Source organism: Typopeltis vanoorti, chromosome 14, assembly GCF_054136105.1.
Source record: "Typopeltis vanoorti isolate ZY-2024b chromosome 14, IOZ_Tvanoo_1.0, whole genome shotgun sequence".
NCBI classification, from domain to species: domain Eukaryota; kingdom Metazoa; phylum Arthropoda; class Arachnida; order Uropygi; family Thelyphonidae; genus Typopeltis; species Typopeltis vanoorti.
In genome coordinates this window covers 32,873,379-32,897,816 of record NC_143562.1, presented here as the reverse complement: position 1 = coordinate 32,897,816, position 24,438 = coordinate 32,873,379, and the positions used below count along the sequence as shown (strand labels likewise).

At 35.1% G+C, this 24,438-nt stretch overlaps 1 protein-coding gene across 5 annotated transcripts in view; it reads right to left on the bottom strand.

Annotated features, from left to right (window-relative positions):
- Positions 1-24,438, bottom strand: part of LOC150099350 (uncharacterized) — a 350,001-nt gene that overhangs the window by 238,145 nt on the left and 87,418 nt on the right. For all 5 annotated transcript variants that reach the window (XM_090404451.1, XM_090404452.1, XM_090404450.1 and 2 more), the window contains 2 exons: positions 16,288-16,393; positions 2,489-2,574 (listed from right to left, as the gene is read on the bottom strand). In XM_090404451.1, coding sequence (XP_090260577.1) covers positions 2,489-2,574; positions 16,288-16,393 — 192 coding nt within the window. The remainder of the gene's footprint in view (positions 1-2,488; positions 2,575-16,287; positions 16,394-24,438) is intronic.

Here is a 24,438-nt window from a genome sequence, read left to right as displayed (position 1 = left end):
CAAATCTGTGTGTGAAATCTGATCTGTCCACTGTATTATCCATGTAGGACTATGTAGTGTAGTCTTATCTGACTTGCCAAATTCAGATTTTCAACTGCTACACTATGAAAATTTAGACCAGAATATAGACAGTACCTGCCTGAACAAAGTTTTGCAGAATGAACGTTTGAAAACTTGTTCCAAATGTTGACTGTAATCAGGCAGTGGAGGTAGGTTGACTTTAAAGTAATACTGGAAGATTTTCTGTTAATAAAAACTAATGTAAATTCATGTCGAGGAAGTCACAAACTATATATTTCATAGTCTACTATATACAGTGTTGTATTTAAGAAGACAGTTTAGATCTTATAAAATACAGTTGGTGCAGAAGTAGATTAGAAGACATTTGGCAATGGAAATGTTATCAAAAAGTTTAAGACAATGCAATTCTCAACCACATTGCATTCTATAGTAAGGCCATTATCACACTTTAGAAAAGGCATACCAACAACTAGCAAAATTTGAGAAAGTGAAAATACTCTAATGAAACAAGAGTAACACTAAACATGCTAAGCTTTGACCCTGGATTCTGATTAAGCTAGCACTGCAGAATCCACAGCAAGAGGAACAACCAATGTTTCCTCTAAACTGTGCATGCACACACCGGTCAAAAAGGGAATGCACATGCATTCACAAAATTTTTTTTTCAGAATTTCTAAATGTACAAGCAATAATTTTTGGATGTACCATAAAAATGAATTGTGATAAATAATACTTGTCACTTATTTTATTTAATAATTTTTCCAATCTCTCCACACAAATATCACTCTGACCCATTTCAAGTGTGTCAGATTGCCTGCACACTGCAGGCTAATTAGTTACTGCTGATGTCAGCAATTTTCAGAGTTATTTGTTTAGAACGTATTGTCTAGACGAGTGTTTTTCAAACTGAGTTGCAAATCCCTTAGCAGGTTACAAAACTTTTTTTTTTAAATGAAATAACAGAAAATATCAGAGTGCATATCGGTTTTGTAGCTTTAACATTCACAAATAAATTTTCAGAACAATATAATAGGAGAATATCTAAAGTGAATTTTGTCAATTCTGCTGTACTTGTTGCATATGTGATAATAAAGAAATTGAATGGGTAATACACAAAAGAATAGTAAAAAAAAATTATTCCAACATTTTACTTAACAGTAATCGTGGCATTACAAAGGACAGAAAGCAATATTAAAATCAATATGAAAGACAGAGTAATTTGAATAATAAACAAATATCAAGCAAGCATTCAATTATTTTGATTTGCACTCTCTGGACACAATTCGAAAAGTGGGCAGTTTTTTTTTGTTTTAACAACAATACTTATTTAGTTTAAGCACATTCTGCAAAGCACAAGCAGATTTCCAGAATCCATCACTTCTAACTTTTAGTCTTTACTGTAACAGTCCTTCATCCAATTACATATAGTGTATCAAGCACATTGTAGTCTACTAATCCATTTGGTCCATATTGGTTCATATCTAGTATAGTCTTAGTTTACACTAAGAACATATACTCTGTGCTGCAGGTACTGATAATGAGTGAACTTCAACCTTTGGAGCATTTGGAGAAAGAATAAGAAGCTAGTTTTAATACTGGAAATTTGTGATTAATATGTATTAAATGCTTTTTTAAATTTTTTTCCCCCAGATACTCCTTTGAACCAGTTATGAACTAATATGGACAAAGTAGATTAGCAGGCAATGTGTTCACTACACCAAATGCAGTAACGGAGGACCATTACTTAAAAAGACTACAATTTGAAAGTGAGAGATTACCCTGGAGAATCTCTTCATGCTTTGCAGAATGCTCCTAGCCTAAATATCTTTAAAAAAAAAAAAAACATCTGGGAGACTATTTCTGCATTTATATCAAAAAACCTGACCACCACTCCCCCACCCCCACACACACCCAGAGTGTGTAGTCAAAATAAATGAATGCCTGCTTGATTGATTGATGTTTACATTCTTATTCAAATTTCTTGGTCTTCCATGTTATCTTTGCCCTCGACAATGCTTCAGTTGCTATTAAAATTCCTTTAACAACACATCATCAACATTGATTTCCTGACATGTTTCCTAATATGTACAGGATATGATAGTAATGAAAAATTTACTTCATTACTAACTTCCTATCTGCAATCTTCCTCCAAATCAGTCTGTTAACCTGTCAAGACTAATATTATCAGATCTTATATTTCTATCTTCTAAGGCACTTTTTACCATATCAATCCACCTATATCTGGTCTGGGGACTGGACATTAGGTCAGAAGCCCTAGTCAGTTGTATGTATTCCTTTAAAGGCTATGTGGAAGTCTCCTCTCAGTTATATAGCTTTGACCCTTAAGCACCCTTTAAACATATAAGTTGAATAAACTGAAATGTACATGGTAAATTTTAAATAAAAATACACAGAAATCTTTTCTTCGTGATATAAAAGTTCTTAAAAAAATTCAATTAATACTTACTGACTGATTTCTCTGATCACACAATTTACACACATTACACTTGCCACACCTCCACTTTGTGGTTGGTGGACGTACTGCATTTTCATCTGAAACAATAAAATGAAGTAAGATATAACACAAAGAATAGCATTTTCCTTAAAGAAAATTTGTATGCCAACTCTTACTATATTACTAAATACCATATAGTGAAATACACTCACTACAGCAAACTATTAAAAAAATTTAATCCCATAAGAAAGCTATATACCTTTGGCTTCTATGACTATTATAGCAAGGATATTTTTTCATGTTAATCCCATACTTGAGAGATTGTCCAATTCAATACATTAGATACTGTGGATGAGCAAGGAATTGAGGATTATAGTTAGTAACACACATATGAGGGGACCCTGTTTCAGATGGCAACAATAGAAGGTATAAATTTGATCTTTTATTGTAATAAACAAGGATAAATTTGTTCTGGAAGTTTGGAATTGAACTGTGAAGGAGCATTGATAGCTTCACATGCTTCAATGGTTTAACAAAGGGTGGAAGAATTAGAGACATCAGTTCAGATGAATAACAGGCTGTGAAAGTATTAGTAGATGCAAAAGCAATGGAAATTGAATGCCTCCATGAGAGTGCACGAAGTGAATAAGTGAGAGATGAGTCATTAATCGATTCAACTGCTCTTCTGCAATGAAGTATTTTTAAGAAGTTCTAGGGAGAGCACTACCCCAGATGAGAGTAGTATGCAATAGTTAGGTCGATTCGTGACTTCTATGGAGATAAATAATCATATTCCTTTTCTTCTTGATTCTACAAATACTATTAAAGCATTTGAGGGCTATGTAAAAATCTCATTTCACTGTATTTTTGTCTCATGCAATAGAAGTCTGCCTTCTCTGTCAGATATTTGCTGCACATAGCAGTAAAAACATATCGAAAGTTCCTGGCAAGTAAGTCATCTTGTGCTCTTAGGGAATACAGATAAAAACATAAGACAGCAAAGCACTGGTAAAATTAGTTAAACAAAATTCATGAGAAGACTTTGGTAAGAACATTGAAAATAAATATAAGGAAAGTAGTAAAATTCTGGAGGCTACTAAAAAAGCTCAGAAATAGAGGAAAGAATACTGTAAAAGGAATTAGATAATAAAGGGAACATGAAAACTGAGGATAAAGATACATGGAGTAATTGCTTTGAAAGACTGCTAAATGAAATGAGCATGACAGCATGGTGGTAGAAAACACTCAACAGGCATGCTATCTGTACTTTAAGTAGAAAATTCTAGTAGCAAGGCTTATACGTTGGTCATACATAGCTAGTAATTAGTTTACGGAATTAACAACGCATATAAAGTATATTAATTAAAGGTAACTTTAATGAATAACTTCTATATTTCGGCAACGTCACGTTGCCGAAATATAGAAGTTATTCATTAAAGTTACCTTTAATTAATATACTTTATATGCGTTGTTAATTCCATAAACTAATTACCAGTTTTGAAGTAGAAAAAGCTGTCACCAACCTGAAACATGGGAAGGCAGCTGGAGTAGATGATATTCAACCAGAAATGCTAAAATATGGGAGGTATAAAAGTTTTACAGTGGCTACACTGCATAATTCAGAGCCTCTGTAGCTTAGTCTGTTTAGACTAAGCCCTTTGGTTGGAAGAACTGGGTTCAATTCCCGTCCAAGACGTGAGGAACCTTTATCTGGTCTCTTTTGATTAAAAGTGAGCTAGCCCATCTCATACAGAGGTAAGGGGGTTTTTTACCCATAAACTCGGGTTTTTTGCATCTACAGACATAGGACACACCGGGAAGCATAGGGCCCAACCACCTTATCCTCGAGATACTTGCAGTCATGAAGTCAACAGCTAAATAACCTCAATGGTTCGTGAAAAAGCTTAAGACAAGACACTGCATAATTCAGAAGGCCTGGTCAGAGGGTTGAATTCCAGATGATTGGAGTAGAGCACTCAAAGTGCCCATCTATAAAAATGGGAATAAAGCTGAATGTGAAAATTACAGAGGAATTTCTCTATTGAGTGTTGCTAGTAAGATTTATTTATACAAGTATTATTGAGAACCGGCTAAGAAACTGTGAAAATTGTGGCCGAGAAGTTTGGAGAAGAACAAGCTGGATTCAGGCCAAACAGAGGTTGTCAGGATCAGATTTTCACTTTAAGACAAATAGTTGAGAAATCATGGGAATATAACAAAGATCGGTACTTAAGCTTTTTAGATATGAAAAAGGCATATGATAAGGTGCTGAGAAGAAAGCAGTTCAAAACACTCCAGTTACATGGAACTTTTTGAAAGAGACACAGAAAGTGGTTAAATGTTAAGTCAGGTGTACGACAAGGGTGTACGTTATCTGTACTGTTATTCATCATCTATACGGATCACATATGAAGAAAAGCAGTGTTAAACCTGATATCAAGACTGGAGATGTTGGTCTCAGCTCTTTACTTTATGCAGGTGATGTTATGCTCCTAAATAAATCCAGGACAAGTCTGCAGGATTTCCTGACCAAATTGAACAACTACTGTAATAAATTTGGTATGAAAATCGGCATTAAAAAGACAAAGATAATGAAAACAGGCAGAAACATTGAACATCAACTGCATCCTGGGAGGACCTATAGAACAAGTAAAATATTCAGCTATTTAGGCACAATTTTTAGTGAAGACGACATATTAAATTTGGAAATAGACAACAGAATTAGCAAAGCTGGTATGGTAGGAAGTCAACTGAATAAATTTACATGGAATAAGAGAGATTAGTCAAAACACTAAACTGCTGTATATATACAAGACAGTGTTCAAACTAATTTTAACTTACGGATGTGAAAACTGGGCTAGAAATAAAACTTTTGATCAAGGACTGGAGATCACAGATATGAGAATCCTGAGAAAGATTACAGGGACTGAACAGATAGCATCAATGGCAGTATCATATTAAAAATGAGGCTATTAGGAAAGAACTTACATTGTTAGCCATTCATGAACGTATTAGCAGAGCTGATCTCAGGAGGTATAACCACTTAAACAGATGGGAGAAGAAAGATTAGCTAAACAAGTGTTCTTTTCCAAGATGACAAGAAAAAGACCCCAGAGGAAGACCAAGATATAGATGTATTGATACAGTAAGAAGTTCCTTAGAAGACAGAAATATAAGATCTGATAGTATTGAAATATTGACAGATAACAGGCTAATCTGGAGGAATATTGTGGATAAGAAGTTAATAATGATGTAATACTATCATAAGATCTTGTACACCCTCCCATAATGGTATACATCACAAATTTGATGATGATGAGTGAATTCCAAAACATCTGGTCAGCAAGGAAGGATTGAAGAAAGACCCTCCTCCCCAATAAATGAAAGCCACAGGAGCCAAGATCAAAATGGAAATGTTACCTTGAATGTGCAAATTTTATTTTACTATATTTTTGTCTCATGCAATGAGAGGCTGCCCTCTCTGTCATATATTTGCCTCACCTAGCACTGAATTCTAAAACACATGGTTAGCATAGGAGGATTGAAGAACGATCCTCCTCCCCAATAAATGAAGGCCATAGCCAAGATCACGATTCACATGTTACCTTGAATGTGATATCTAGTTCTCAGACTAGTGATGGAATTCACTCAAACCCAGATGGGAGATCCGATCTGGATGATGCATCTATGATAAAGACCAGGATAGGAAACTAACATTTGTACTTATGCTAGAACTTTGAAAGGATAACTGGTAATTAGTTTACGGAATTAACAACACATAAAGTATATTAATTAAAGGTAACTTTAATGAATGACTTCTATATTTTGGCAACGTCACGTTGCCATCTTCAGGAACATAAAGATATGGTATGTGCACGCAGGCACTAACAAAGACAAATGAGGAAGAAAGCAAGAAACTAATATTGTTCCTAAAGTCCTAATGCTGCCCTCTGGGGGGCTAATTTGGTTGTCTTGGCAGTTGGGCTGAAGTTCTCATAATGTAAGTCTTCCAAATTTGGGGTAGTTTCATGCACCCAAATTTGTTGAGGTTAGGAACGTTTTTTAGAGCTGCTGATGATGATTCCTTGAATAATACACCGCAGCAAGTTTAAATACGAAAGATTATTCAAGGAATCATCAGCAGCAGCTCTAAAAAACGTTCCTAACCTCAACAAATTTGGGTGCATGAAACTACCCCAAATTTGGGAGACTTACATTATGAGAACTTCAGCCCAACTGCCAAAACAACCAAATTAGCCTGCCAGAGGGCACCATTAGGACTTTAGGAACAATATTAGTTTCTTGCTTTCTTCCTCATTTGTCTTTGTTAGTGCCTGCGTGCTCATACCATATCTTTATGTTCCTGAAGATGGCAACGTGACGTTGCCGAAATATAGAAGTTATTCATTAAAGTTACCTTTAATTAATATACTTTATATGCGTTGTTAATTCCGTAAACTAATTACCAGTTATGTATGACCAACGTATAAGCCTTGCTACTAGAATTTTGAAAGAATAATAAAAAGAAGAGTTGCCCAAACCCAACTGATATAATACAACTGGTATATAGGCCCGAATGGCTGAGTGGTTAGCATATCCGCTCTCTAAACAGATCTCAATGAAAGGAAATGGAACAAGCAGAACTGGATAAGTACCAGATCAACATAATAGGTGTATCTGAAATAAAGACAAAAACAGATGGGAATTTTCTAAACAACAAATACAAAATAGTATATTCAGGCAGTACAGACCAGGATCAAACAAGGAAAAGGAGAAGTCATAATATTCAACAATGGGGAACTGGACAATGAGACATTTACGCCTATGGTTCCATAGAACGTTCTTTTAAGGAAGAAGTGGAAAATGATCACCAGACATATAGAAATGTTTTGGGAAAATTTAGAAAAAAGAGCAAAACAAATAAAAATGGCAGATTACTGCTGGATTTATGTTCAAGGATGGACTAGTTATTACTAGCACAATGCTCCAACAAAAAAGATAAGTACAAATCCAATGGAGACAATATGCAAGAAACAGTCTCATTGACTGTTATTGTTGATAGTGATATAGTCATGGTTGTCCAAGATACACGAGTATACAAAGGATTTGAAATCTGGCACGATCACCATTTAGTTTTGAACAAGATAAATTGAATATAATACTGAAAAGAAAACTGTAAGAAACTTAAAATTAATCAAACTTTAGCTAGCAACTTTCAGAAATGATTGTACTCAAGACTCAAATACATAAATATTTTTCAATTTAAAAAAAGAATAAGTTTAAAAACAAGAATCATACTGTGCAGATTCAGAGGCAGATGCTGTTGATTAATTCAACCACAGAGGCATATAGTGAGGTTGTCTGCAAGAATAGAAAATCAGAACCCCAGGTGGACTTAAGTTAGAGAAGCAGTTAAGAAAAACAAGAAAGTATATTAAAGTTCCTGGCAAGGAATTCATCTTGTGCTCTAAGAGAATAACAGGGAAAAATATAAGAAAAATGAAGCACTGTGTAAAAACTAGCTAATGAGAACACTGATAAGAACATAGAAAATAAATATCAAGGTGACAAAATATTCTAGAAGCTATTGAAAAAAAAGCTTGAAAATAAATAAAGAATTATAAAAGGATCAAAAATGAGGTGGCACGAAAACTGAAGACATATTCTAGATGTCTGATGTAAGTACTTTGAAAGATTGCTAAATGAAACAGGTAGTGACAGCACAGTTGTAAAAACATTCAAGAGGAATTCAAGTAGGTGGGAGAATATCAATACTTAAGGTTAAAAAAATAAAACCTGCAATGTAGAAAGGCAGCTAAAATAGATGATATTCAACCAGAAGTGCTCAAATATTGACGTTTATTTACACTGGCTGCACTGCATAATACAGAATGCTTGGTCAGAAAGTCAAATTCCAGATGGTGACAGTAGAACTCATAGTACACATCTATAAAATATATATATATATATATTTGACAAGTAACAGACTGATTTGGAGGAAAATTGTAGATAGGAAGTTAGTAATGATGTAATTTTTTCATGTAGTACTGTCATATCCTGTACACCCCTTGAGGGTACATGGCAGGAATTTGATGATGATGATGATATATATATATATAAAAATAAAAAAAAAACAGGAAATAAAACTGAATGTGAGAATTAAAGAAATTTCCTTACTGAGTTCTCCTGGAGTACTCAGTAAGAATACTTGGGGGGGGGGGGTAAGAAAAATTGTGAAAGGGAAGCTTGGAGAAGAACAATCTGGTTCAGGGGCCAAACCGAGGCTTTCATGATCATATTTCACTTTAAAACAATCAAGTGATCATCAGAACATAACGAGGTTCTGTAAGTTCTGTAGATCTGGAAAAGGCATATGACAAACTGCCAAGAGAAGAGCTGTTCAAACACTAGTCATATGGTATGAATAGGATATTATATCAAGTAAAAAATATATATAGTCTATATACGAGTTGTGAGTCAGCAGTTAGAACGAAAAGGTAGGAGAAGATGGTGCGATGTTAATTAAACTGGAAACAGACAACAGAATTAGAAAAGCAGGTTTAATATGAATCAGATGAATAGATTTACTGTATTTTGCCTTATAAGATGCACCGTTGTATTGGTAAATCACGTGTGAGACAAAGATACATATTACCTGTAGATTGTTATTCATCATCTATATGGATCAAATCAAATAAAGTGGTGTTAAACATGATACCACTTTCCTTCATAAATGGAAATATTAATCTGAACTCTACTTTATGCAGATGTTATACTTCTAAATAAATCCAGTACGTTTGCAAGATTACCTAGCAAAATTGATTAACTGCTATAATAAATTTGATATGAAAAGCAACAATAAATAGAATGAAAATAGGTAGAAACACTGAAAACTTTGATTGCATCCTAAGTAAAGAACCTACAGAACAAGTAAAACATTTTAGCTATTTACACTAAAATTTTAGTGACGATGACAAATTATATAAATAAATATTATTAGAATATGATAAAGAAATAGTTTCACTAAAGAAAAAGGAAAGAAACATAAGAGCAGTACATACATGTACAGAATATGCTTCAAAAGAAGCTTGACACTGTTTTATGAAGAAGGTAAATCAAGTTTCTCATCTTCACAGAAAGAGTCAAAGTTTAAACAGCGATATTTTCTGTATTGCCAAAGAAATAAGGAAAGGTATCTTTGCATGTTACAAAGAAAGATTAGGAAAAGATGAACTGTGATGTAAATTTCATGAACATTTTTTGCAAATTATTGAAATTAGAATGCGTACAATACAATGAACTTAAATATTTTTTATTAAAAAATTAAAAATGTTTTCTATAAAGTCTTGATAGGATATTACTTAATTTTATGCCAAGTTGGCTATTTAAGCAGAGTCCACTGTGTGCAAGCAAACTGCTTATCATCTAATATATATATGAAATGCAGGTGTTGCACTTTGCTCGAAATTAAACTGGAAATAGACAACAGAATTAGAAAAGCGAGTTCATGAATCAGCTGATAGATTTACTGTATCTTGCCTTATAAGACACATCGTTATTGGACGCATCGCATTTTTCATGTAGAATTTTTGGAAAAAGGGGTGCTTAAGGGTCAAAGCTGTATAACCGAGAGGAGACCTCCACATAGCCTTTAAAGGAATGCGGAGAACCGACCAGGGCTTCTGACCTAATGTCCAATCCTCACCTTCTCGTGGTGCACCCTGTTGGGTATCTACTTTGATACTGAACGAACGAGGATGGGCTGGCAATTTGGGATTTAGCCGACCAAATTGTATTCTTATTGGTTAAACCAAAATAAAAAATGATGGTACAACATGACAAAATTTCATGCCGGCTGGGGCGTCGCCCGGTTAAACAAGGCCCCGTTGTTTTCGCCAGGGAACCAGGGCGAACAGCGAAAAGTCAGCTACTGGAACAAATCTGAAAACAAACCCCAACTCAACATTACCAGAGTTAAAGATCGGTACTATCAACGTAAGAAGCCTGAATGGCAAAGAAATGGAGCTAGCTGAGGAATTAGATAAGTACCAGATCGACATAATAGGGGTGACTGAAACAAAAGAGACCAAAACTGGTGAGATCTTTCTGAGCAATAAATACAAAATGTTATATTCAGGCAATAACAATCAAGGAAAAGAAGGAGTAGCCATAGTATTCAACACAAAATACGAGGCTAATCTTCTTGAATGGCAGTCAGTCTCAAGTAGAGTAATGTGGGCAAATATGAGAATGGGGAACTGGACAATGAGACTTATTTGTGCCTATGGTCCCACAGAAGGTTCTACTAAGGTAGAAGTGGAGGAATTTTTTGAGGCTTTAGAAAAAGCAACTGACACAATGAAAAATGAAAAGTTGGTCCATGTTGGGGATCTAAATAGTAGAGTAGGAAATGATTATGAGACATACAAAAATATTTTGGGAAAATTTGGAGAAAAGAACAAAGCTAATAATAATGGCAAATATCTGTTGGATTTCTGCTCAGGACATGGACTGGTTATTACTAACACCATGTTCCAACATAAAAATGTGCACAAATTCACATGGAGAGAAGAGGCTAGGAATAAGAAAAGTCTCATTGACTATGTTATTGTTGATAGTGATGTTTTCTCCCTGGTGCAGGACACCAGAGTGTACAGAGGATTTGAAATTGGAAGTGATCACTATTTAGTCTTGAGCAGGATAAAATTGAATTTCATATTGAAAAGAATAACATGTAAGAAAGTTTTAAAGCGAATAAAAGTTGAGCAGCTCTCAGATGTAAACTGTAGACTAAAATACAGAATTATTGAAAAGAAAATGAAAGAGTTTGAGAACAGGAATCAAACCTTGGAGATTCAGTGGCAAAGTCTGAAGGAAACATTGATTGATTCTGCCAGAGAGGCATGTGGTGAGGTTGTGTGCAAAGATAAAAAAATCAGAACTCCCTGGTGGACATAGGAAGTTAAAGAGGCAGTGAAGGAAAAGAAGAAAGCATATCAAAAGTTCCTGGCAAATAAGTCAGCTTTTACTCTTACAGAATACAGAGACAAATGTAAGAAAGCTAAACAGTGTGTAAAACTAGCTAAACAAAAGTCATGGGAGGACTTTGGCAAGAATATAGAAAATAAATATCAAGAAGGTGGCAAAATATTCTGGAGGTTGTTGAAGAAGCTTAGGAATGGAGGAAAGAGTGCTGTAAAAGGAATTAGAGATGATAAAGGTGAAATGAAAACAGGAGAAAAAGATATCCTTGAAGTATGGAGTAATTACTTTGAAAAACTGCTAAATGAAACAAGCAGTGATGACAGCACAGTGATAAAAAACACTGACCAGGCATGCAGTCAGGAATACATATCCATACTTGAAGTAGAAAAAGCCATCAAAGGCTTGAAATGTGGAAAGGCAGCAGGAGTAGATGATATTCGACCAGAAATGCTGAAGTATGGTGGTATAAGAGTCTTACAGTGGCTGCACTGCATAGTTCAGAAAGCCTGGACAGAGGGACGAATTCCCGATGATTGGAGTAGAGCTCTCATAGTACCCATATATAAAAAGGGAAATAAAACTGAATGTGAGAATTACAGAGGTATTTCCCTACTGAGTGTTCCTGGCAAGATCTATGCAAGTATACTTGAGAAACGGTTGAGAAGAATTGTGGAAGAAAAGCTTGGTGAAGAACAAGCTGGATTCAGGCCAAATAGAGGCTGTCAGGATCAGATCTTCACTTTACGACAAATAGTCGAGAAAGCATGGGAATATAACAAAGATCTGTATTTAAGTTTTGTCGATTTGGAAAAGGCATATGACAAGGTGCCAAGAGAGAAGCTATTCAATACGCTGCAGTTATATGGTGTCAATGGGGCATTATATCAAGCAATACTTAGTCTTTATTTGAGTTGTGAGTCAGCAGTTAGAATTGAAGGAAGTACAGGAAGATGGTTTAATGTTAAATCTGGTGTGAGACAAGGATGTACATTATCCCCGCTGTTATTCATTATCTATATGGATCACATTATGAAGGAATGTGGTATTAAACCTGATATCAAAATTGGAGATATTAATGTCAGCTCTTTGCTTTATGCGGATGATGTTATACTTCTAAATAAATCCGCTACAAGTCTGCAAGATTCTCTGACTAAATTGAATAGCTGTTGTAATAGATATGGTATGAAGGTCAGCAATAAAAAGACAAAGACAATAAAAATAGGCAGAATCATTGAAAATGTCAACTGTGTTGTGAATGGAGAACCTGTGGAACAAGTAAAACATTTCAGCTACTTAGGCACAATTTTTACTGAAGATGGTAAACTAAATATAGAAATAGACAACAGAATCAGCAAAGCTGGTATCGTGGGAAGTCAATTGAATAAATTCATATGGAATAAGAAAGAAATTAGTCGGAACACTAAATTAGCTGTATACAAGACTGTGTTCAAACCAATTTTAACTTATGGATCTGAGAGCTGGGTCAGAAGTAAAACACTTGACCAAAGACTAGAAACCGCAGATATGAGAGTCCTGAGAAAGATTAGAGGCGTGAACAGATGGCATCAATGGCAATATCATATTAAAAATGAGGATATTAGGAAAGAACTTGACATTGTCAGCATCCAGGAATGCGTTAGCAGAGCTAATCTCAGATGGTATGGTCACTTAAATAGAATGGGAGAGGAAAGATTAGCAAAATAAGTGTTCTCTGCCAGGTTGGCAGGAAAACGACCCAGAGGAAGACCAAGATATAGGTGGATTGATACGGTACAAAGTGCCTTAGACGATAGAAATATAAGATCTGATAATGTTGGAGTCTTGACAAGTAACAGACTGATTTGGAGGAAAATTGTAGATAGGAAGTTAGTAATGATGTAATTTTTTCATGTAGTACTGTCATATCCTGTACACCCCTTGAGGGTACATGGCAGGAATTTGATGATGATGATGATGAATTTTTGGAAAAACTTGTACATTCTTCTCAGTATAAGACGTGCGAATTATGCATGAAATTTTTCATGGAAATATATATATATATATATACAGGGTGTTCGGGATAAATTTGACATATTTATAATTAATTATATTTTTCCGTAAGTTACATGTATTAACACACACTTCTCTTCATTTAAAAGTTTGGACCCTTCTTCATTCATATACAAGATGTCAGAAAGGATGGATAGCTGGAACCCACCTGAATCATGGAAGAGAATAACTTGTATCATGATGATTCGTGCCCGCCATCAAAATAAGGATATTACGACTGCTGCCCAATGCTCCCTGAATACAGTAAAAACAATCAGGCATGAACTAGAGACTTGCAATGGTGACTACGAGGATGTAGCAAGAAGAAAGATCCCTAGCAGACGATCTGATTGCGTTCGTACAGCAGAATTCCTCGCAAATCTGCAAGAACAGGTGTTGAAGAACCCTGGCATTGGAATTCGGGCTTTGTTCGTGGAGTTGCTAACTGTAGTCAAGCCCTGGATAACAAGGGTAGCCAATGGTAGGCCGTATGTATGGCAGCAGGATTCGGCCCCTTGCCACACCTCTGGGAAAAGTCAAAAATGGTTGTCTGAAAATTTCTACGACTTCACCAGTCCAAATGTTTGGCCTCCAAACTCCCCAGACCTTAACCCCATGGATTATTTTGTATGGGGCGCAGTTGAAAAAGACACCAATCGCACTTCCAGTAATACAAAAGCCCAGTTAATGGATAAAATTAAAACAGTTTTTGCGGCCCTTCCCAGGGAGACTGTAGCATCAGCTTGTTCGAGGTTCCGAAGCAGAATTGAAGCTGTGATCGATGCTAATGGTGGTTATTTTGAGTAAATCTTGTTGATAGTATTGTAATTAACTCTGCCTGTAATGTTTTTTTGTCAATTCATTAAATTTAATAGATACAAAGAAGATTTTCTTTTTCCTTACGAAACTGTCAAATTTATCCCGAACACCCTGTATATATATTTATAAAAATAAATTTAACTGACTAAAACCCAAGAAAGTATAATAATATATATATATATATATATATATATATATTTTTTTTTTTTTTTTTTTTTTAATTTAAAATATGCATTATCTGCCAGGGAGCCTCCATAGCTCAGTCAGTATAGACTAAGCCCTTTGGTCGGAAAGACCTGTGAAAGATGTGAGGGAACCTTTATCTGGTCTCTTTTGACTAAAGGTCAGTTAGGTTAACCGGTCTCAAAAGGTTTTTTCATCTGGAAACTCAGGTTTTTCGTCCCCCAGAACAGGCAAACTTACCCTGTGAACACACGCTTCTACAGATATATATAGGACACACAGGGAGGCATAGGGCCAACCACCTTATCCTCAAGATGGTCGCGGTTGTCCACAACTAAAGAACCTCAATAGTTCGTGGAAAGCTTAAAACAACACATTATCTGCCAGGATGTCCTGATCACATCTTTATCCATAACTTCATCAATCAATTTGAATGAATATGAATGTAAATGCCTTTGGAAAGTTTTTCTTTGGGCATTGTTTTTCTTTTAAAAATTAAAGGAGGTGGCAATTTTGTTCCATTCACACAGCACGACAAAACAACAGTATAATGGGTTTTTTCATGACCAGAAGTTTCAACAATTTTTTTTTTTTTAATCTTTGGAGTGAACAGTCTTGTTCAAGGGCACATCAAAAGTCAGAGGCACTTCATCCATATTAGCTATCTGTGAAAGTTCAAAATTATCATTTTCTGGCATTTATGATGAATCTGTTCATACCATTACATACCATTAAGTTTGTACCATTTTTTCTGCAGGTGGTGGACCAAAGTGCCACTCTGCTGCCCTATTGCCATTCTTTTTTGCAAAACTCAACCACACTATGCTTAAATGCAATCGTACAGCTATGTCTGTGCTTTCTAAAATCCATGGGTTATAAAAATAATTAAATATAATAAAGTATTGATTACTAGTTTAAATGTGTGACCATTAAAGACTGTACAACTATTCAAACTGATCATGCATTATTGATAAGCAATGATGCACTATATATGTGTACATATATATAAAAAAAAAACATTGCTTTCTTTAACACACACCATAAGATACACCGGTTTATAAGAAGCATCCTAATTTTCAGATAAAAGGAAGGTTTAATAAAGTTATTAAACTGTGTTTTTTTTTTTTTTATCTATTTTATTGATGACAATGGATTAAAAAAAAGTTAATACCTGTTTATTAAACATTGCAGCTAATTTGTTTAATACAAACCATTAAAGCAAACACAGTGTAGTTAAACTAGAGAAATATTAGCTTTTCCTGTTTTTATCTGTATTACATCAAAATAATGTTAAAGAAAACAGACAGCACATGTTTAAAATATACTAAATATTTACTTTGATTATTTGGAGTTCAACTATGAAAAATGCATAACGTTCAACTCTTGCAGTATTTTGGATTTTTCCTATCTTTGAACAGTATAAATTACATTCAGTCCTATCTTTGGTAAGACCTAATTGTGCAGACCAGTGAAGCCTCAACTGAAAGCATTAATAAGAGACTTGATATGAACAGAATTCACATTTTGAGTGGTGCAATAACAAGTTAACTCATGCAGAAGGTTTTATAACTCTATAAATTCTTGACCAACCACTTGGTATAAAAGGAATAATGGATTTATTATTATTATTATTCTTTTTAATAAGGTTCAAAGTTGAAGCTCTTAACTCATCTCAGTATTACAAATCTACCAACTTAATTATGTGGAGAAGATTATTATCGACAACTGTTTGTGAAGGTTTTAGTATGAACATGTTTAAGAATTTTTTCTGCATGACAGCCAAAACAAATACTTACCACTGACACCACAATCTGAACAACATAGTGTTTCTTCTGTGCGCACTGTTTTATTGCTGTTTGTTGTGTCACAAATGCTGCATACTGGAATGGTTTCAAATTTTTTCTATTAAAAAGAGAAAACAAATTTTATAGTAGAAAAACAGTACATAATTTACATGAACTTCTCTTAGCAAGGATTTCAGCTTTAATATATGTTACATTACAAAATAAATAGTCTTCAAAGAGAAAATAATTCATTACCACTAATAAATCAAATGCAACAAAATGTAAAAAACTTTCAATGGTTGTGTGGAAGTAAACACGTTAGAGCTGAGCAATGGAAAAAAACTAGTTTCATAAAAGGAGGTAAATTGGATATCCGTGTTGATTTAAAAAGAAAAACACTATATAAATATCTGAATTTCAGAGGGAATTAACTTATTCTTCAAGTCTGTGAAATGCATTAACAGATAATGCACTAATATCAGACTAGTGTGCCTAAACTTTCAGAGTTAAATTCAGCCTCTGCACACCCTTATTAAACTACTTCTGCAAAATACAGGTGTATATGTGTACATCCTGACGATTTCTGTAAATTAATATTTTCACAGAAAATGTTAGTATAGTAAAAAAAAAATTAGAGAAACTTTCTTTTTCTCTAAGAAACAAAATCATAGTCACTTTAGAAAGTGCATATTGCCCGAGTTTATATTTTCAAAAATGAAGTATACCAAAATTAATTTTGAAATCAGTTTAGTGTCATTTACAAAGCATTTAGTAAACAAACTTTTTAAGCCAAAAACTAAAATTTAGCACTAACGACATCACCCCCCCCCCAAAAAAAATGAAAATTACACATCACAACACTTCAGAAAGAGCAAAGATTAAGAAACAATTTCTTTACCACATTCACACCTCACACAAAACTGGCAAACGTTATCTGCTCTCTCTAGAACCTTTAAACCTGGAACATATAACCTGAAGTAAGTCCTATTTTAGATACTGGCAGAAATGACAAAAGCAACTTCATCCATCTAGATATATATTATAAAATGCTTTGTTCTTATTGCTAGGACAAGTGTCATCTAGCAAATCATGCTCTAGAAGCCACACAATAAGATGAAAGAGAATTACTTGGTATATAGTGGAAGAAACAAATCTAAAGGGATATTAAGGATCAGCATCACCTTTAGAATACATATTAATTCCATACCTTACTATGGAACCAATTCCAATAGTTACAAACAGCATCCCAGAGATATAGTGAGGGAGAGCCATTGTCTACTACAGCAATGAGTGACCAATATCTCCAATTATCTACCCACTGAAACAGGAGCAATACCCCTAATCAGTTATAATCTGACCTCGCAATGACTACAAGAACACTGGTATCAATTACTACTGTGTGCAGAAGGCTTCACAAAGGTTGATCTGTATGCTGGATGGCTTGTAGTCTGCGTGCCCCTATCCTCATGGGACAGGAGAGAACATATGAAATGGGCCAGGCTCTCTGTCAATTGGATCCAAGAGCAATGAAGGTCTATACTATATACAGATGAGTTCTGATTTACTCTATACGGTAATACCAGACAGGCTCTGATTTGGAAAGAACCAGGGGCACATTATCATCCTTCTAATATCTGTAAATTAAAGATGCCAAGAAATTATGTTCTTTGTTTAATCCTTTTAGAGCCTCTGTAGCCCAGTCAGCATAGACTAAGTCTTTTGGTCAGAAAGACCTGGATTCGATTCCTATCAGTGACGTGAGGAACCTTTATCTGATCTTTTTCGACTAAAGATGAGTTAGCCGGTCTCATATGAAGGTAAGGGGATTTTTCACTTGAATCTGAGGTTTTTCATCCCCCAGAACAGGAAAGCCCCCATGAACACACATGGATTACAGTCATGAATATGTCCCAGCCATATGCCAGTCCCGAACCCAGATAAAATGGAGGGGGTGGGGGAGCAATGGTGAACTACCCTGTAAAAATCTCACCAGGAATATTTTGTGAGCAATGCTTACAAAGCTGCCTATGGTCGGAAACAACTGAAAGGGAAAAACCAGTTTAATCCTTTATCCAAGTGTAAGCAAACAAAGTTTGCACGTGAAGTAACTTCACGACTGGGCTACTTGTCTATAGAGGCCAATGACTCCACATCAATTACCTTAGTATCCCATAATGCAAAGCAAATATCCTTACAGACATGTATAATGTTATGCTTTGCATTATGGGATGATTAGTAAAAAAAAAAAAAAAAAAAAATAGAAACTTTCTCTATGTTCTCTAAGAAACAAAATTCTTAAAACAGAATCAGTCTCTTTTGGAAGTGCATACTGTCCAAGTTTATATTTTTAAAAATGAAGTATACCAAAATAAATTTTGAAATCAGTTCACTGTATTTTACAAAGTGTTTATGGGATACTTGCCTTAGTATCCCATAATCAATTGATGCAGGAGAGGAACTTATAGCAGCACTGTCTGAAAAAAGAAGTCGACAATGGGAAGAGAAAATTAAAAGCTTAGATATGAAACACAGTAGCAAGAAGACCTGGCTCTTACTCAAAAAATTATCTGGTGACCCCACAACAGCAGCAAATGAAGTTAATATAAATGCAAATCAAATTGCAACTCTGCTATCCCTGAATAGTAAACCAAGTACCGAAAGAAAAATACCTAAAGATTACATTAAAAAAAAAGTTAGGGATTCAGAAAATAATCTCTTCAAAGCTCCATTTACTAAAGAGGAACTAGAAAATGCCCTAAAAGTCTTAAAACCAGGAAAAGCTGTCAGTATAGATGATATCAGAAACAAGATACTAAGGAATCTGGAAGAAAAAGGCAACAGTGGTTGTTAGAATTTTTCTAAAATACCCTGCATATGGAGGCAAACAAAAGTGATACCTATCCTGAAACTGGGTAAACCTGCTGAGAATCCAAAGAGCTACAGACCTATAGCTCTCCTATGCACAACAGTGAAGCTGTATGAGAGGTTAATCTTGAACAGACTAAGTCCAGAAATAGAGAAAGTGCTGATAAAAGAACAGGCAGGATTTAGACCAGGAAGATCATGCACTAGACAAATATTAAATTTAAGCTTATTAAGGAATGCTTTGAAAGGGGTTTAGCAACAGGAGCTGTATTTATAGATTTGACAGCAGCATATGACACACTAAATCTTATAAAGTTTATAGTCAAAATTTACAGCATGACAAACAGCTATTGGTTAGTGGAGATATTTAGGTCGCATGTGTTCAGCAGGAGATTCTTTGTTGATTTTTAAGGAAAAAAGAGTAGATGGCATATCCAGAAAAATGGTCTACCTCAGGGAAGAGTGCTATCTCCCCTCCTCTTCAATATATATATTAATGACCAACCTATAAACCCATAGTCAAGAACTTTCTTATATGAAGATGACCGGGCAATAGCTTATCAAGCAAAATCCTTTGATGACATTGAGAAGCATCTCACACAAGAGCTAGAAACCCTTACAGTTTACTATAAGGAAAAACTAATTGAAACCAAATCCCAGTAAAACCCAAATGTGTCTTTTCCATCTCAATAATAGGGAGGCGAGGAGAGAGAGAGAGATGAATATAGAATGGAATGGTGTGAAACTGGTCAATTATCCAAATCCAACTTACCTAGGTGTTACACTAGATAGGATCTTAAATTATAAGCGACACATAGAGAAGACAGCAGCTAAAACTCAAACACGTAATAATATTCTGCACCAATTAATATCATCTCAGTGGGGTGCAAATCCACAAGTACTGCACACCTCTGCACTGGCACACTGCTTTTTCGACAGCCGAGTATGCTAGCCCTGTTTGGGAAAGATCATCACATGTCAAAATTATTGATAAGGTTCTTAATAAAACATGTCGGCTGCCTTAAACCTACAAAAATTGACCATCCTCACTGTCTGGTATTGCACCTTCTCACATCAGAAGGACTACACAGAATAGATATAAGTGGAAACAACAACTAAATGATGAACAGCATCCTTTGTATGAACATGTTGCAGTATATAACAAGATAAGATCAAGGAAAGTTTTATTCACTCAGTGGATTCCATGGCTCTGTACTTAAACGAATCTCTTCCTTCCAGCTTACATCTTGACCGGCAAAGATGGAAGACACTGAATAGACTTCGTTCCAGAATGGGCAAATCAAAGCAGAATATGGCCAGATGGGCTACACAGACAATGACAGCTGCTCGTGTGGTGAAACACAACCATGGATCATCTTCTGCAATGCTGCTTAACATACATTAATAATATATGTACCCGAGAAGATTTAATGCAGTGTAATGAAAAAGCTTTAAAGTATATTAGTCACTGAATAAGTGAAATTTGACATTTTACATTTTCACTTAATATTTCATACAAGTGGCATTTTTGTCTTTTAATGTATGCTTTTAATCCCAATTTCTTTAAATTTATGCGTTTACTCATTTATACGTATGCTCTTACATTTTCTGTAGTTTGCACACAAAATAAATAAATAAATTAGCCTCTATATATATGAGTTGTCCAGTCGTGAAGTTACTTCAGGTGTAAACTTTGTTTGCTTACACTTGAATAAAGGATTAAACCAAGAATATCAGTTCTTGGCATCTTTAATTATATCATAAAGTGGAAAAATTTTCAATAGAAATAGCATAACTTAATTTCATTTTTGGTTTACTAAATTCTTCTTTTTAAACTGTGGTGGTGCTGGGCAATAGATGATGCTATCTGGGATGATAATGGTAATGGTGTTCTGCACAGTTGGTGGATCAAGTAGTAAAGACAGAGTTGTAGAGTGTCCCCCTTCGAGATGTCATGAAATAATGGTTATATAATTTATTTAATTTTGCATCCTAAGAGCCATGTGCTCTTTTGCTCATTGAATAAGTTTGTTTATTGCCGTGTTAATGACTATTTAGTTTCCCCATGGACTCTAATAGTCATTCTGATAAGATTAAACAAGTTTAATTACTTATAATTACTTAAGAGGGGACTCATCCACAGAGGCCACATACTACTTGCACCAGCCATCATACTTGTCTTGAATTCATTCACACTGCTTTCACACACAACATCCAATGGCAATCCATTCCAATCACACACCACTCCAAGAGAAAAACTTAGATCTCAGCCCCCCCCCCCTCCTACTTAGTGGAATTCATTCCCAGCTTCCAAGATGCCTTCTGGTCCTTTCCCAGCTATCATACTTGTTCTTGAATTCATTCACACTTCTTTCATACACAACATCTAATGTAGTATCATTGAATGTTGTGTATGAATTGTAACATCCAATCATGCACCACTCAGAGAAAAATCTAGATCTCACTCCCCTTCTTAGTGGCATTGATTCCCAGCTTCCAAGATGCCTTCTGGTCCTTTCCCCCACCCTCCATAAAATAAAAAATTCCATCAACTGAAATCCTGTATGACCCTTTCAAAATTTTACAAGTTATATAATCCCACTTTCACTCATTTGCTGGTATCTGCAGAGACTACAAATTCTCAACCTGTCTTCATAATCAGTATTCCCCAATCCTAATATCATTTTCAGCACGTTCCTTTGCACTCTCTCCAATTTATCAGAATCACAATAAAGACCAGACATGTGCAACAATATTCCAAGTGAGGTCTTATCGAGGCATTATAAAGAGGCAAAATGACATCCTTATCTTTATATAAGAAAGTGTGTTTCAGAATTGCAATTATCTTTTGAGCTGTATTTGCATTCTTTGCTACATGGTTCCTGAGCTTCAACTTCTTATCTACTAACACTCCAAGATCAGTTTTCTTCTAGCATAATCTCACAAATATAATATAACATTGAATATCTAATCATGCCAAAAGGCATAACTTTACATTTACTGATATCCATTTTCTCATGGCCACAGTTCCAGCCTATTCAAATAATTCTGCAAGTACTGCATACCAGCTGCATTTGTGATTACCCTATTTATCTTTGCATGATTAACAAATAGCTGTATGTCACTGTCAAATCCTTCCCAATGTCATTAATGTACAGACTGAATAAAGTAGACCAAGGACGTCCTTGTGGTACTAATATGGGTTATAATTCAAATATGGGATTATAGAATATAGGTTATAATGCAAACCTATATTCTCCAATTTATACAACAGTCTTCCATGCTGTATTCTGTCAAAAGCCTTAGCAAAATCCAAAAGTATCATAGTGTTGTTATCACTGAGAAAGACAAGGGTAACATTATTATAAAATGTGAGCAAGTTGCTAAAACATGACCTTTCCTTAGTAAATCCATGCTGTTCATTGCAAAGTAGAAATTCCCATTTCTGAATGCAAGCCCAAACCAACTTTTCAAAAATCTTCACCACTCCTGAAATACGGATTGGTCGATAGTTGGAAACATCAGTCTTTGTACTACCCTTGTGCAATTGGATTACCATACATTCTTTCCATTCCTGCAGAATATTAACTGTTCTGAGACTCAAACTATATAGTCTGGTTAAAAGAATAGCCAATTCAGCTGAATACTTAGCACTTGTGCTGGTATCTCATCAGTCCTTATTGCTGAATTCTTATTCAGTTTGTGCAATAGCTCTAATACCTCTTCTTCATACACCTAAATTTCCTCATCGAGTGAAGAGATAGCAGTGAACTCAATGTTGCATACACCAAATTGATAGCTTTTAACAAAATGGGCACTCGTTAGTGGCCATTTTGCTAAAAGCATTATTCTTTCATGAAAATTTCAGAAAGTTATTCTTTCATATTCATTCTTTCTTTTACTTGCAACATATCAAGAGAATTCTTTGGGGTTATCTTTAGCTTGCAGAGCCAGTTTGTTTTCATACTCAGACTTAGCTTTCCATACAACAGTTATGACTCTTCTGGCCTGCTGCTTATAATTTTCATAACAGACATCATCGTTATGCACATGGTATTTCTTCCGCATCATCCTTTTCTTATGAATCTCTTGCTTGATAAGATTACACATCCATTTGACTCCTACCCTATTCATTCTTCAAACTCTCGGGACATATTCTATTTTTGCATCATTTAAACATTTTTTAAATGCTTCCCATCCAGCAACCAATACGATTGAGCTCAGCATACTCCTTATTTGGTCCTGGTTTGTAGTTCAGAATGCAAACTTTTCTGAATGGAATATTCAGAAACTGAGATACACACATGATCACTGTCACCAACCAGATGGAGAATAGCTACATCTTTAACTGAAACACCCTCTGACACTATAATCAAGTCTAACACTGACCTCGAGTTTCTTCTGTCTGATTGAAGAAGTTGTCTCACAAGAGCTCAATAAATTCAGTTTCATTCCTCTCATGAGATTTACAGCTGCCCAGTCAGTGTTTGGATAATTCAAGACCCCCATTATGATTACTCTTTTCATGCCTATCATCTTTATTTGGAGATGCATTTCTTCATCACTAGCAACCAATCCACCAGGTCAGTAAAACATCCAACTATATATTTGATCTTGATAGATTCCACCTCACACCTTCAAACTCATTGCCACATGAAACTGTTACTACTATTACAATCATAGGTCTCAAATACTAACTGAATTCAAGTCATCAATATCATTAGCAGCAGACCCTCCCCTTCCTCTCCTATCCCGTCTATCTTTCCTAAAAATACTACTTAATACCAGTTAGTATGTCTGATTCTGACAGCCAGGTCTCATTAGTGTTTACAATCTGAGGTCCCAACATATTGACCAATGCAACAAACTATCCCTTTGTTTCTGATACTCCTAGCATTTATGTACAGACATAAGCTACCTGCATGTTCTTTTGTATACTCTTATCTGTAATCTGCATGACACAGTTGGACAACTTGCAGATCTCTGTTCTTCTCTGGTGCCTTATATATGCAGACATCTTTGCACACATTTGAGGGGTCCGAACTGGACAAACGCAAAGTCTCTAAATCTTTCTCTCTTCAATCATTTCCATGATAATGGCCATTCCTGTTATTAACACAGTTAATGTCCAACCACAGATCTGAGACCCTAGTCTGGCAACTTGCCGAGAAGAGTCAATTCATGTTGAAGGGGAAAAGGAAATAAACTGATGTATGAATTGGTCACCAACACGCAAAATTTTCCAACTGTTATACAAGCAAAATAGTTACCACTTTAAAAACCACAATGTTCATTAAA